The sequence below is a fragment of the Seriola dumerili genome, unplaced genomic scaffold, assembly GCF_002260705.1.
Source record: "Seriola dumerili isolate Sdu_G_001 unplaced genomic scaffold, Sdu_1.0 BDQW01000040.1, whole genome shotgun sequence".
In the NCBI taxonomy this organism is placed as follows: Eukaryota; Metazoa; Chordata; class Actinopteri; order Carangiformes; family Carangidae; genus Seriola; species Seriola dumerili.
The window spans coordinates 1,867,753-1,880,659 of NW_019174295.1; the positions used below are offsets into that span (position 1 = coordinate 1,867,753).

The 12,907-nt window shown below is 40.5% G+C and overlaps 1 protein-coding gene across 1 annotated transcript in view; it reads right to left on the reverse strand.

Moving 5' to 3' along the window:
• Positions 1-5,495: 5,495 nt before the first annotated feature.
• Positions 5,496-12,907, reverse strand: part of LOC111217111 (melatonin receptor type 1B-B-like) — a 31,559-nt gene continuing 24,147 nt past the window's right edge. The window contains exons 2-4 of the mRNA XM_022738831.1: positions 8,221-8,339; positions 7,765-8,109; positions 5,496-5,918 (exon numbers count right to left, since the gene is read on the reverse strand). Coding sequence (XP_022594552.1) covers positions 5,496-5,918; positions 7,765-8,109; positions 8,221-8,339 — 887 coding nt within the window. The remainder of the gene's footprint in view (positions 5,919-7,764; positions 8,110-8,220; positions 8,340-12,907) is intronic.

The following is a 12,907-nucleotide window of genomic DNA, read 5'->3' on the forward strand; positions in this document are numbered from 1 at the left end:
CTTCTTCATGTGGTTTGCCAGTGTATTATGACAGCATAGCTGCTGCATTATTATTTTCATCTCGGTGAATGAATGATGAATCCACCGTGCGCCTAATTTGATCAGTGTTCAGCATCCTTTTCTGTCTTTAGCTCCGAGCTGATGTTGTCATGCTGTTACATAACCCATTAATGACCGAAAATCTGGGTACTGTATGGCGAGTATGTCCGGATGACAAATAAAGGAAGTGAACAGCGGCGGTTTGGCACATGCACAGTAAATCATGTGTCTGCATTGCTCAGCCCATAAAAACTATATGAGGCAAGATATTCTGGTTGTGCCAGGCATGTAGCTCACAGTTACTGGATGTTGCAGAGGACAATGTTATTAAATTATTTCCCTAACATTTTGCCCTTATTTGACCCTTGACAGTGTGAGAGACGAGAAATGTAGGGAGAGAGTATAATGAGGGGTATGACGTACACATCATATCGTTATATGGTATGCGCCTAAACCGTTTGGCCACTCCAAATGATCCCTCTCTTACACCTGCTCATGAGGTTGCCAGGTGTGTTTGCATAGCAGACAGTGACACTGATTGAAGAGCTGTGTTGCATTTCAAATCACACTGTGCAAAAGCCTTGATAAGCAGCCGCTTTAATTATCACATTACTGTATGTAAAGTTGTTTGATTGTAGTGGCATCTGAATTTACTCACCCAAGAATGTCTTTAATTCTGATTTCATCGGGTTTCTATGGTTGGAGAATATATCTTGTGCTCTATGGCTCGTAATTGCAAACCGCATCTGTTAAAATGACTGAAAAGAAGCGACTGTGTTTGTAGTATCGAACCAATAGAAGCCTTTTCAAATGTAAAGTGGCTGCTTCACTCATGTTACAGAGATCACATGGTAAAAGACTCGGAGATATATCAGGGAATTCCTCTTTAAGGAGAATGTGCATGGATGTTGAGGAGGGTGTAAGAAGAGACTCCAATGACACAATGCAGAGATTTGAGTGTCTCATCTCACTGAGTGCAGCATTTAAAATGATTAGTAGCACATGGAAACCTTAGCTTTCATCTTCCAATGAAAAACAGCGTGACAACCTTCACTGATTACTTCTTTGTGTGTTTATTTTGAAGGCAGAAATCGTATTTACACCGTTAATATGTATATATATATATTTATGTTGCTTTTTTCTTTTTTTTTGATTTACACTTTATAATAATAAACCTCGGTTCATAGTTTTTGACTTAGAATGTTTTTTTCGCCTCACATATAATCAAACACAAGCACACCAGAAGCTTCTGCTGTGGGGAAGCAACCTCAAGCACTCGGCTGCAGTGTCTCACCTGGTGTGAACACAGTCCGGCGTTGCAGTTTTTTTTTTTTTTTTTTTTTTTGAAAAATAGGATGCTCACAGCATAACCAGGCAGAATGTCTACAGAATGAGAGAATGTCTCACATACGCTTTCCATCAGGTTTGATTAACTCTGGCCACATCCAAGTTTTTTACTTCAGTTAGAAAATTATTAGATAGTGTTTTATGACCCCTGTTCCAGAAAAGTATTTTAATACTGCCAACAGATTCATCATAGGATTTGTGGGAGTAAATAATGAACAGAGAGATTAGTTTTAAAAAACTAAAGCTGTGAAGTTGTGCTGCTATACCAGGTAAATGATGGGAAATAGCATTTTAATTATAAAAAAAATAAAATAATGAACCCATCCTTTAAGCTGGAAAGCAATGTCTCATATTTGGTTGCATGGAGAAGTAGGTCCAAAGTAAGGTTGCAGACACGGAGCGTAGGGAACACAAATGAACATAGTTACATAATTTTGCTGTAGGGTACAAAGAAAGAAAACACAAAGGAGAAAAAGATAATATTTGTTCTTCTATTTCAGCAATTGCGTTTCTTGCCTGAGGTCTACATGTGAACTGCTGTTTGGCGCTGGAGAGAAACCTTTCCATACACGACTGTCCTGAATACATAAAAAAAAAAGCAGTATGACTGCAAACCAGGTTTGCTGAGTTGGTTCCTTTTTAATAGAAAATATGGCACTTGCCGTAATATTTAGAATTTGACACTGTTGTATTAATTTTAAGGCAGTACTTCTGAATGAAAACAGACCAAAGGTGTTTTAAAGCCCCCCCCCCCCAGCAATGTCTTGATATTGTGTTTGTATGCCTAACCCCCTTCAGCTATGCCCATTTCTTTGGTTTAAATGTAAGTCTTTACTTCCCTCCAAGTGCATCTAAAACACTCTCCAGATGTTTGAGCAGGTGTTTTCTCCAGACCATGACAACATCACTCTTTTTTTTTGTTTTTTTTTTGTTGCTGTTCAGCACTCCTTTGGACACCACCTCTGCTTCCCCAACACCTTCCCACACCTCTGTTGTCATGACAGCATAGTCGCTCTCGATATTTATCTAAATCCCATCTCTTCAACAAAAACTTCCTGCTGTTTCCCTGTGTCTACTTTCCTCTGCGTTTTCCTCCTCTGCTTGTAACGCTCTTGCATCTGTCCTGTCCCTATGAATATTTATAGTACAGTACGACTTTGTGCTTTGCGTCTGTTACCATCCTTGATCTATGGCTTTGCACATTTTCACTCTGTATAACAACACACAAATTTGAAGTGAATTTGAATATGAGAAAAAATAAAAAAAAATAAAACTACTGGTAAATTTATTATGAGGAACCTGTTTTACCTTTCTTGGATATTTGATTTGTGCGATTTACAGGTTGATTCCTTCACTCCAGGCTGGAAAAACAAATGTATTTGCAGTGATGCAATGCACATGCCAATTGAGCAAGAGGTTGTTTTAGATGCACTTTGCGGCTTTAGTAGATTTGATGAAAAGAGAGGTTAAGCATTGTCCTATAATAATAACTGTTTACTGTGCGGGGGGGGTTATTGAGCTTCAGATATATATATATTTTTAAAAACCACACTTTGAATACATCTCCAATAACAATATACCACAGTTAAAAACCACACTGACACTAATTTACAAAAGATCCCTTTGAAATGTCTTCAGACTCCCTTACATGACAGCTGATGAACTGCAAATGTTTCAGACAACAAAATGTTTGGTAGGCACCCTGAGATGGGAATATGGATATGAGCTGTACCTCCTTCAGTCCACGTCTTTCATAACACTATCCAGGTAAGAGGCAATGACCATCACTCTCCTATCAAATTACTTCTGACCAAGTGACAGTACGACTCCAAACACTTGTGCAATGTTTGTGTCTTTCCACTGCCCCTGGTGAGTGATTTTTATTATAATTTTTTTTTATTTTATTTCATGAGAAAACAAATTAACAACATTAATTGTTACCTATGAAATGAAAAGCAATAATTTTGCATAAAATTTTCTGAAACGAAGAATAAGAATTGCCACTGACTGCATAAGACTACTACTGCTGCATATGATGTAGGACGGAGGAGCAACCTGTGTCTGGTCCATATTGCTCGCTGCACATGTTTTCTGACACGGTGTGCAGAGAGAACACCCCAAAATGTGAAGCGTTCCCTCGCCCTGTTGTCATGGTGTGGTCTGGAGAGCAGCATCATTTACAGTAAGATTTGAGACATCTTGTTATAATGTGAATGCACTGAGGTGAGGGACGACTGGATCTGGAATTAACTCCATATGATTTTTAGATGCAACTGATGTTGGATGTCGTTTTGAGTTGCATAGCAAAGTGTTCGTGTGCATAAAGAGTCATTCATGCTGCTGCTGCACTGAACAACTTATTGCATTACGATTATTTTTTCAATATGTTGACATCAGTGTATGGAGTTGTGTTCTCCCTGTGTGACTTCTAACTGTCACACTGTCCTGCACTGTGGGTGTTATGCCCATTACAGAATTATGTTCTGCTGAGTAGCCTTTGAATTAGTAAAAGAAAATGTTAATCTCATGGAAAGTACGAGCCCCTCTAAATCGTACTTTATCTTACTTTCCACCACAGCTGTTCTCTAAATGCAAAGTGTGTCCGCCACTGTAGGTTTACAGTGTATTCATATTTATTCTGTCTCCTTGTGAGCTTAGCGCCATCTCAAATTTCTATATTTTTGGTTACACACTGCACTTCCATATATTGTATTTTACATATTGTATTTATGAAAGTGTTTTTTCTCCCTGTGTTACATTTACATTTCTGATGAATCACCTGCACAGAGCGCTGCAGTGTGTTGAGATGGCTTTTTTTTTTCACTCTGTATAAAACTCATGTTGCACTACTAAAGCAGAAAACTAGGAGGCAACATTACTGTATGTATGCTATTGACTGTCATATTATGATTTACTGGAATGAAACTGTTAAGTGCAGAATGTTATCTAAACGGTAAAGATAATTTGGATTTTGCAGAGTAGTGCCCCTGGTGCAATATCAAATCAACATTCAGCCTTCCAGGGAACAGGCTGGATATTTTTTCCTCATGTTGTTTTCACTGATTTGAGGATGAAGTGTGGCTTTATGTGCGGCCCACCGTGACCTACACTATAATAAAGTTAAATAACGGTGAAACCGCAGCAGCTGAGCAGTGCAGGTGATACGCAGACTGATGGATACAGCAGCGATAGTAGATATTTACTGTAGGTGTGTCTCCCCCCCGCTACATCACACGCAGCATTTGTTTTGAGGCTTTCAAAAACTGTCAAAAAAACAAACAAAAAAACAACAGGTCTTATGTGGTATGGTGCTAGTGTCATCTATCAGTCACTTGATTTCCTGAATTAATCAATTCATGATTATTACTAAGATTTTGTTTCTTGTTCTTCACAGTGCAAGAGGGTCAGACCAGGCAGCAGGAAGTCATGTGCTGTGGCCACCTTTAGGCTTAGTGTGCAGTTCTGACCACTTCACTGTCACCACGTCAACCCCCATCAGACGTATCTATTACACACAGACTGACGTCATCTCCTCTTGTACTAATGTAGCGTTTAGGTGAGGCGAGTTGCACTTTTTGAGGCTTCTGAAGTTACTAAACATAGGTGTATGTTTACCAGTGGTTACCCAGTTTTGTGAAATATGTCTAAGAGTCTACAGCAGCAGACATTAAAGGATATTACATTTTAATGTAATATTAATGTACCATTCATTGTTTTTAGAGTAAGTTTTTTTTTTTTTTTTTTAGAGTAAGAACGACATGAAACCGTAACGCATGGCCCCCGTTCTCACACGAGGTAACAACAGCTCTACAGTGTTTGCTCTGTCGATGACAGAGAAATCATCCTTACCTAACAAAGTTGTTGAGTTACTCCTTCAAACGATAAACTTTCAAGAACTCAGTATGTTAATTTAAATACTGTATTTCTTTAAAAACATATCCGCAGATGTAAACATGTCCACCTGCACCACCTGACTGACCCAGCCAATAGAAAAACCAAGCCATGTCTTCCGGGTTCATGCGTTACTTGACTCTCTTTAGCTGCACAACCGTCTGGATGTCACATAAAAAAACAGGATTTACCATTTAACAGGCTCTAGGATCCAGATTTCATTCTTTATTTATGCGATCTCTGACCGACTCGTTGTTGTTGTGCGGTGGCGGCGGCGACTGCTTGCTCTTCATGCTCCTGCCGTCCGTGGCGGCTCGTGAAGTCTCTGTCACAAAGAGCCGGGTCACCCAGACAGAGGTGACAATGCGTTTGTACTCGTTCCTAAAATTCCTGTTGAGTAAACCATAGATGATGGCGTTCAGACAGCTATTGAAGTAGGCCATGAAGTAGCTGACAACAAAGAGCCACTCAGGGATGCGGGGGGCCACGTGGGACGGATCTATGGCCACCGCCAAGCCAATCAGGTTGAGCGGGGCCCAGCAGATGGCAAACAGCACAAAGACCACAAACATGGTGATGAAATTCCGCAAGTCACTTGGCCTGAGGCGGGGGCTCTCCTCAGTCTTCACTTTACGCCGCACCTGAACATGATGAAAACACACAAGATGGGAATTAGACCGTAAATGATACCAGAAGGTTACTTTCTCTCTGCCTCACTGTTTCACACACACACGCACACACACACACACACACACACACACACACACAGAACCACTCCAGGGGTCTGGTCCATCTATCTGCTCGCTTCCCCTCCTAATTTAGCATTCATGAATCACAAGCCACTTTCCTGGAGCCCTGTAACAAGAGATTCCTTCTTTTCTTTTTTTTTATGCAAATTTGTTCAATTCACAGATCTATATCATTTAGAAGGGCAGAAGTTTGAAATGTAAAGTCATAAGGCAGTATCTACCATGTGACCAGACTAACAGACATTAATCAGTCACAACGGTGTCTTTATTATTAAGGACTGCTTCCTCGTCTCCATTTTGTTTATCATTAGCATTAGGAACCATTTATTATGTTTGATCAATCGCTGGTATTATGCCGAAGGCTTTGAATGATGTACTAAAGTGAAGTCCAGGTTTCTATTGATAGTGCATTAGGTTCATATCGTTTAATTTAGTTCATGTTTAAATGGCTCACGGTGGAAGGTTAAGCAAATTAAGCAATTTAAAAGTTCAAATTGCTTGCTTCTGCTTTTTTGCTCTTTGCCGTTCTGCACTTTTCCCTTTTCTGTCGTTTCTGTCCACCCGTCTTTTGTTCTTTCTCTTGCCGCATGCTTTCCAAGTTTTCCATCATCTACACTTGTGTTCCTTTGTTACAAGCCAAGTCAATAACAAGTGAATCAGAAGAGCAGAAGTGCCTCAGAATATTCTGAGGAATATAACTTATAAATCTTTATCACGTTTTTATTTTGAAGACTTTTTTTTTTCATGGTTTTGGGGTCATCTGACCCACGATGATCTCCTCTAAAGTTATCAAGCAAAAGTTAAGTTCCATAATTAGAGTTTATTCCACATCAAACTGCGATAGAACAGGCAGACAACACGATCTGCCCCGATCCGCCTACAGAGAGATCAACAGAGGAAAGCCTGCCGGCAGACTGCCAGGCGCCGAACAGCTGAGAGAAGTGGTGGAGCCGCACTTCATCTCCAAGGAAACAACCCCAGAATGTGTCGTGGGGAAGTCCCCGGCTTTCATCATCAACAACTGAGAGTAAGAGAGACTTACTCGCCTGCTCATGACCCGGTTGATGTTGAAATAAAATAATATTTTAATCATCAAATTAAATTCATAGACATCTCAATATAAACCGTATAGTAGAATAGCCTCATTATATTCTCTCCCATAATTGCCCAATTCTTTACACTGTTTATTTTATCAGCTATTGATTTAACACTGTTCTTTTAATCCACTTTGCATCTTGGTGATTATCAGACGTTGCATTTACCCTTCATTTACACTCAGTCGTTGTCCTGTTGTGTTCCTTTGAAGTAGAGATCAGAGATACATTGAATGGAGAAGTCACAGCTTCTGGTATTAGACTGATTGGATTCACTGTATTAAAAATGAATCTGTCTTTGGAGGTGGTACCCACCCTTCCCCCCGCTCCCCAAACACAAACACTACAGGGTGATGTATGTTGCAGTGAATTCTGACATTTCAAACATGACAATGACTTATCCAGTAAAGGGTCATTAATTAAAGTTCACAGTTTCAAAACTTGGATTGACCATATTTTTTCTACATTACAGGTCCAATCTGGATGAACTCTGGAAAGCTGATGGATCTTGTTATTGTTTGGCCCATGGGAGTTACTGCATCACTCAAAGCTGATGACATGTTTTCATGTTTATTCACCATCAATAAACCCTCGTGTGCCTGTAAAGACACAAATAACCATGTAGAGAAAAGCAGGAGACTGACCTGAATCACAAGCACCCAGATGCGAAGATAACAGAAGGTAACCACTGCGATGGGAACCAGGAAGTGAACCACCACCACCGCCACCGTGTAGGAACTGCTGACATTTTGGGCGAAGGTGCAGGAGTAGACCCGCGGGTCGTAGCGCAGGGAACCAACGAATAAATTTGGGACAATGGCCACCACCGTGAGCAGCCAGATTAAGGCAACAAACAGCAGAGTGTTGCGATAGCTGTACAGCCGACTGTAGGAGAAGGAGTGACAGATGTAGCAGTATCTGTTCACCGCAATCCCAGTGATGTTGAAGATGGAGCCGATGACACTCAGCCCCATAAGGAAACCGCTGACCTGCGCAGACAGAAAGCGAGAGGAGTGTTTGTGTCAGACTGGAGTGGGAGTGGGGTTCGTGGTGTTGTAGTGGTTGTAAGCTGAAACGTGCTCTCGCCGGTGTGGTCTTACCATGCATTGTGTGTTTCCCAGCGCCCAGCCGTCGTGGAAGAGAGCATAGAGAACCAGGGGGTAGGGGTAGAAGGCTACCACAAGGTCAGCAAATGCCAAACTCACCACAAACACATTGCCTGGAGAGAAAGACACAGAGAGACAGTCTCAGCGCTCTTAAACATATTTTACAGTAACTTTAACTCTCTGATTGTGTGTTGAGGCGCATGTTTTATTATCCCAGTGACACTGTAATTATACCGTTCAGTTAACACTGGATTCACCCTCTAATGTGGCTGTGGTGGTTTCACCCCCCTCGTCGTCTCCTCTCAGCACAATGAATTTGCCAGCGTGTGCTCAGCCAGTCAGGATAAGCACATTCAACCCTGGTGGCTCATTGCAACAGAAGGCAGGAGTAGCATTTATCCACTTTACATTTAAAATGCAGACATGGTTTGCATATGAGATTACTACATTAATATCCCACTTTGGATCTCTCTCTTTAAGGTTGACATTATGTTTCAATGACAGTTTGCCTCCAGCATTCACCTATGTTGCCATGGTACACAGGTGTATCCTTGTGGCTAACACACATGCCTTTTGCAAAATGCTTCACTTAAATTTGCTACACTTATCTTGATTAAAGGTCCCATATTGTGTAAAGTGAGGTTTCCATGTCTTTTTTGATTATAAAGCAGGTCTAGGTTCAGTATTAATACAGTGAAAGTATCAAAGTGCTCAGTCCACGGAGGAATGCACACAGCCTGTATTCAGAAACTGAGCCTTAAAACGAGCTGTCAGGACGTCTGTAACATTGTGATGTCACAACCAAGCAGTAACCGCTCTCAGCCATGCCCTGAGCCCCGCCCATCTGGACCCACCATTCAACCTTGCAAGATTTGGTTTCTCTGAGTGTTTTGCTGAAATCTGCTCTATTTTTATTTGATCACTCAGAACAAAATCACCGACCTTCTTATGGACCAAAACTTCAAATAAAACACCAGAAAAGTGTAAAATACAGGACCTGTAAATTATTCTTTCTCTGACTATGACCCAATGTGAGTTAAGTAATCGGAAAATGTATTGTTTTGTACTGAGCATTGTCTCCACACTAGCAATTCTCAGTGCGCCAGGAGCCTATCTCAGCATGTCAAGCTTGGTGTGATTGTTGGCCGAGTGGGCTGAGATTACATAGCAAAGGTTTCAAGCCTCTGGCCCACAGCTGATTGCCTCGCCCCAGACAAAGTTTTATCAGGGATGCCACTCGCTGTGTTTTGACAGAGTAGAGGGACAAGCGTGTGGACAGAGCACTTGAGCTTCTGTGACATTGGGGCACGCAGGTTCTTTTTTTCATCGAACTGATTCACAGCCGAACCGAAACAGTTTGTCTGTAGTTCACATAATCCAGCCGTAAATAATAATTTGCTGCACAAGTCTCTGAGTGAGTCCTTAGAGGTGTAAGATCCTGCCATGTTTCTAGCTTGTTTGTCAAAAACAGCACGTTGGCTATTGTGAAGGCAGCTTCAGATATGATAAGGCATTGACAGGTCTCACTGTCTTGCACCTTTAAGGTCTCATATCTGTGGCTCACATCGTGTTTCGCCAACAGATGCCTGCAGAGGTCATTTACGAGGCCACACTCGCACTCACGATGCATGAACAACAACTTCTGATCATTCCTCTATTCAACAGGGAGGAACTGAAATATTGCAGGGACCCCAGACCTTGGTGGTGGGAATTGTAAAGGATCGGAGGCCTCCCTGCTATGTGTCTTCTTCTACGTGCCGGGTCTTGTATAATCAATCTGCTCACACCGTGTCAAAAGTGCATCATGCAAAAACGCACTGGAGCTTTATTTATAGTTTTACCAAGCGTGAACAGTTTCTACACATTTCTTTTTGTAACTACAGTATGTGTTTGGTGTGCGGCTGTCAACCTAGAACTGTCACTATGCACCATTGTGCACAAAGTGGAGACAGCAATTTGGCACCTCCTGTACAAGGACATTAGTCACCTCTTATTGTGAGGAAATCACTTTAGACTCCTCTCCTCCATCATTAAAGTGTCAGGGTGCCACAGCACAGAATGCTCTGCTCATGTAAAAAGAGAAATAGAGGGGATTTGACTGGTCTTAACCAAGTCAGGCCCATTTCAACTGATAAGATATTCTACCAAAAAACTAAACAAAAAAACATCTCTGCCATTGAATGATTCAGGTATTATTCCAAATATCTGTTGTTAACTTTGCAGCACTTCATTATTCAGTGTCTTTATCTGCTCGTGTTTTCTGTCTTTGCAGTTCGTTTATGTGTATGATTGTGTTTTCTCATATTGCAATTTTCTCAGTTTTTTTTGTGCATGCATGTGTTGTCAAATTGGTTTTTGCTTGTGTTTTTGCTTTGTTAAGTCACAGTGCACTGAGCTCTCAGGCCCACTGTAATGCACAACTTCAAATGTATTTTACCAAGTCACCACTTTATTAATGTTCTGAACACGTTCTCCAGCACTCAAATAATTTGTGATTAAGGACAAGAAATACACCAGTCAAAGCGTCACAAAAACAGAAAGAGAGGCAGATATATGTCTCAAAGCAACCTGGTTTCCTGTTTGAAAAACCTATATCTTTAGTATTTCATATTCCCCTGGTTCATTGTAACTTTATTGACACAACATGCGAAAAAAAATGACGGCCCGATATTTCTTGGCCATATCAGCATGTCATAGCGAACACCCCCCAGGTTGCAGGATGTTTCTTTTCATTTAACATGTAGCCGACAAATGCACAAATATCTCTGTACTGTACTGTACGTACTGCACATGTATTTTGATTGATCGGCTATGAGAGACTGGGCCTGGATCTAAAATCTGAAGCTTGAAAAGTTTGTCTCTGTCGACTGTTGAGGCAAAATAACTTCAGTGTTTTTATGCAGCTTTCATAAATTGTGTTTCCGTAAAGAAATGATTGAAGAACAAGATTAAGAATCTACAGCCATAGCAGCTCTGTGAGGCTGTACTGCTAAATGCTAACATTTGCTTGCTTACATGCATCGCAACAATGCAGCTTAACGCAGGTATAATGTTTACCAGGATCACCAGTTTAGCGTCATAGCATGCTAACATTTGCCAATTAGCACTAAACTACAAAGTACAACTGGGGCAGATGGGAATGTCATTATAATGTTGTAGGTATTTAGACAATAAGTGAACTAAGAATGGCTGCTTCAGATACACAGACACTGAATAAATGAACCCTCACAGCACTTTTTCCTTAAGAGAAAATATTGAGAGCGAGTGATTGAGGGAGTTCCAGAATCAGTGTAAGTTATACCTAGTGATGTCTGTGTCTGCCTTTGTGTCTTATAATGCATGATGGTGAACAATAATTTGTAAAGTCACAGCAGCATTCAGTCACAACCAACAAATATATATGTTGGTAAGAAAAATGAGTGGACAATGAATTATGCGCAGGGTTATGACAAATGCACCGTGGCATCTTCAATTACAGTCTGATAAGACTTCATCATCTAATACTGTTCATTTTCCCCAGTGTATTTGAATATAAATTGAATGTGTGCAGGGAGGAGAAAGAACGTACTGTACATTGAAAAGGAGGATGACATCCTGTATCTTAAAAAAAAAAAAAAAAAGTAATATGGGTCTTTTCATTATTGAGCTCCTCAAACGGGAGAAAGGAGAAATTTTCTTTTTGGTACGGATAGATCGATGTTCATTACTAGCTGTTTTGTGTGTGTGTGTGTGTGGGGTGTGGGGTGAGGTGGGGTGGGGTGAATGTGTGGGCATGCGTGACCCACTTCAACTCGTAAATTAGGCAAGAAGAAAGATGCATAGAAAGCATGGCGGTACACACAGGTTTATACAATAAACAGACAGAGAGAGTGAAACAAAGATCAGACTGTTTGTGCTATAATTTCACCTTAAGGCTACAGCGCTCTTCACAGGAGAGTATTGCAACTCAAACTTGCAACCCCTCCACTTCCACACGTACAACAAAACACTATTTTATTCATTCGTTCAAAATGCTTCTTATTCCAGACAGGAGAAACGTTCATCTTCATTATCTGTGTCTGTTTTTCTCTTTTTATGCTCATGACCATATAAAACATTTTATTTCTTCTAGTTATCTTATCTTCTTGTTCTGGCAGCGTGACAAATGCCATCATGTGCTGTGAAGGAACAAAGTGAATTTAAACACCTACATCAATAACAGACCTTGTTAAGAATTACTGCTGAAGTTTTGGATCATTAACTATTAAAAATTACATATGGGTTTCTTAAAATTTTATGCTCCAGCGACTGCACTCGGTAGTCGAGACTTATGTTGAATAAATCTGTGCAATGGGCAGCCTGCCAGGACAATGAGATCAAGCGGTAGAACTTTAAATGTTAGCGTATGAATCTTCAAGAAAGTAGGTATGAAGGCAGGCGTAGAAGAAAATAAAAACTTTCTGTTAAAATGTTTTCAAGAAAAACTGCCGAATATTTCCTTTAAACTGACTTCTAATTCATTCAGAAGTTATTCACCTATCCTCCTGACTCAAAACCTTGAAATCTTATCCTGTAAAAAAAAAAAAAAAAAAAGAAGAAGCTCTCTGCAGAATCACAAATGACTGTGAACAAAGGTTTACTGATTCTTAAGGGAATTTCATTTTCAGCTTGAGAGTTGAACTCGGTCACCTTAAGCACAGCA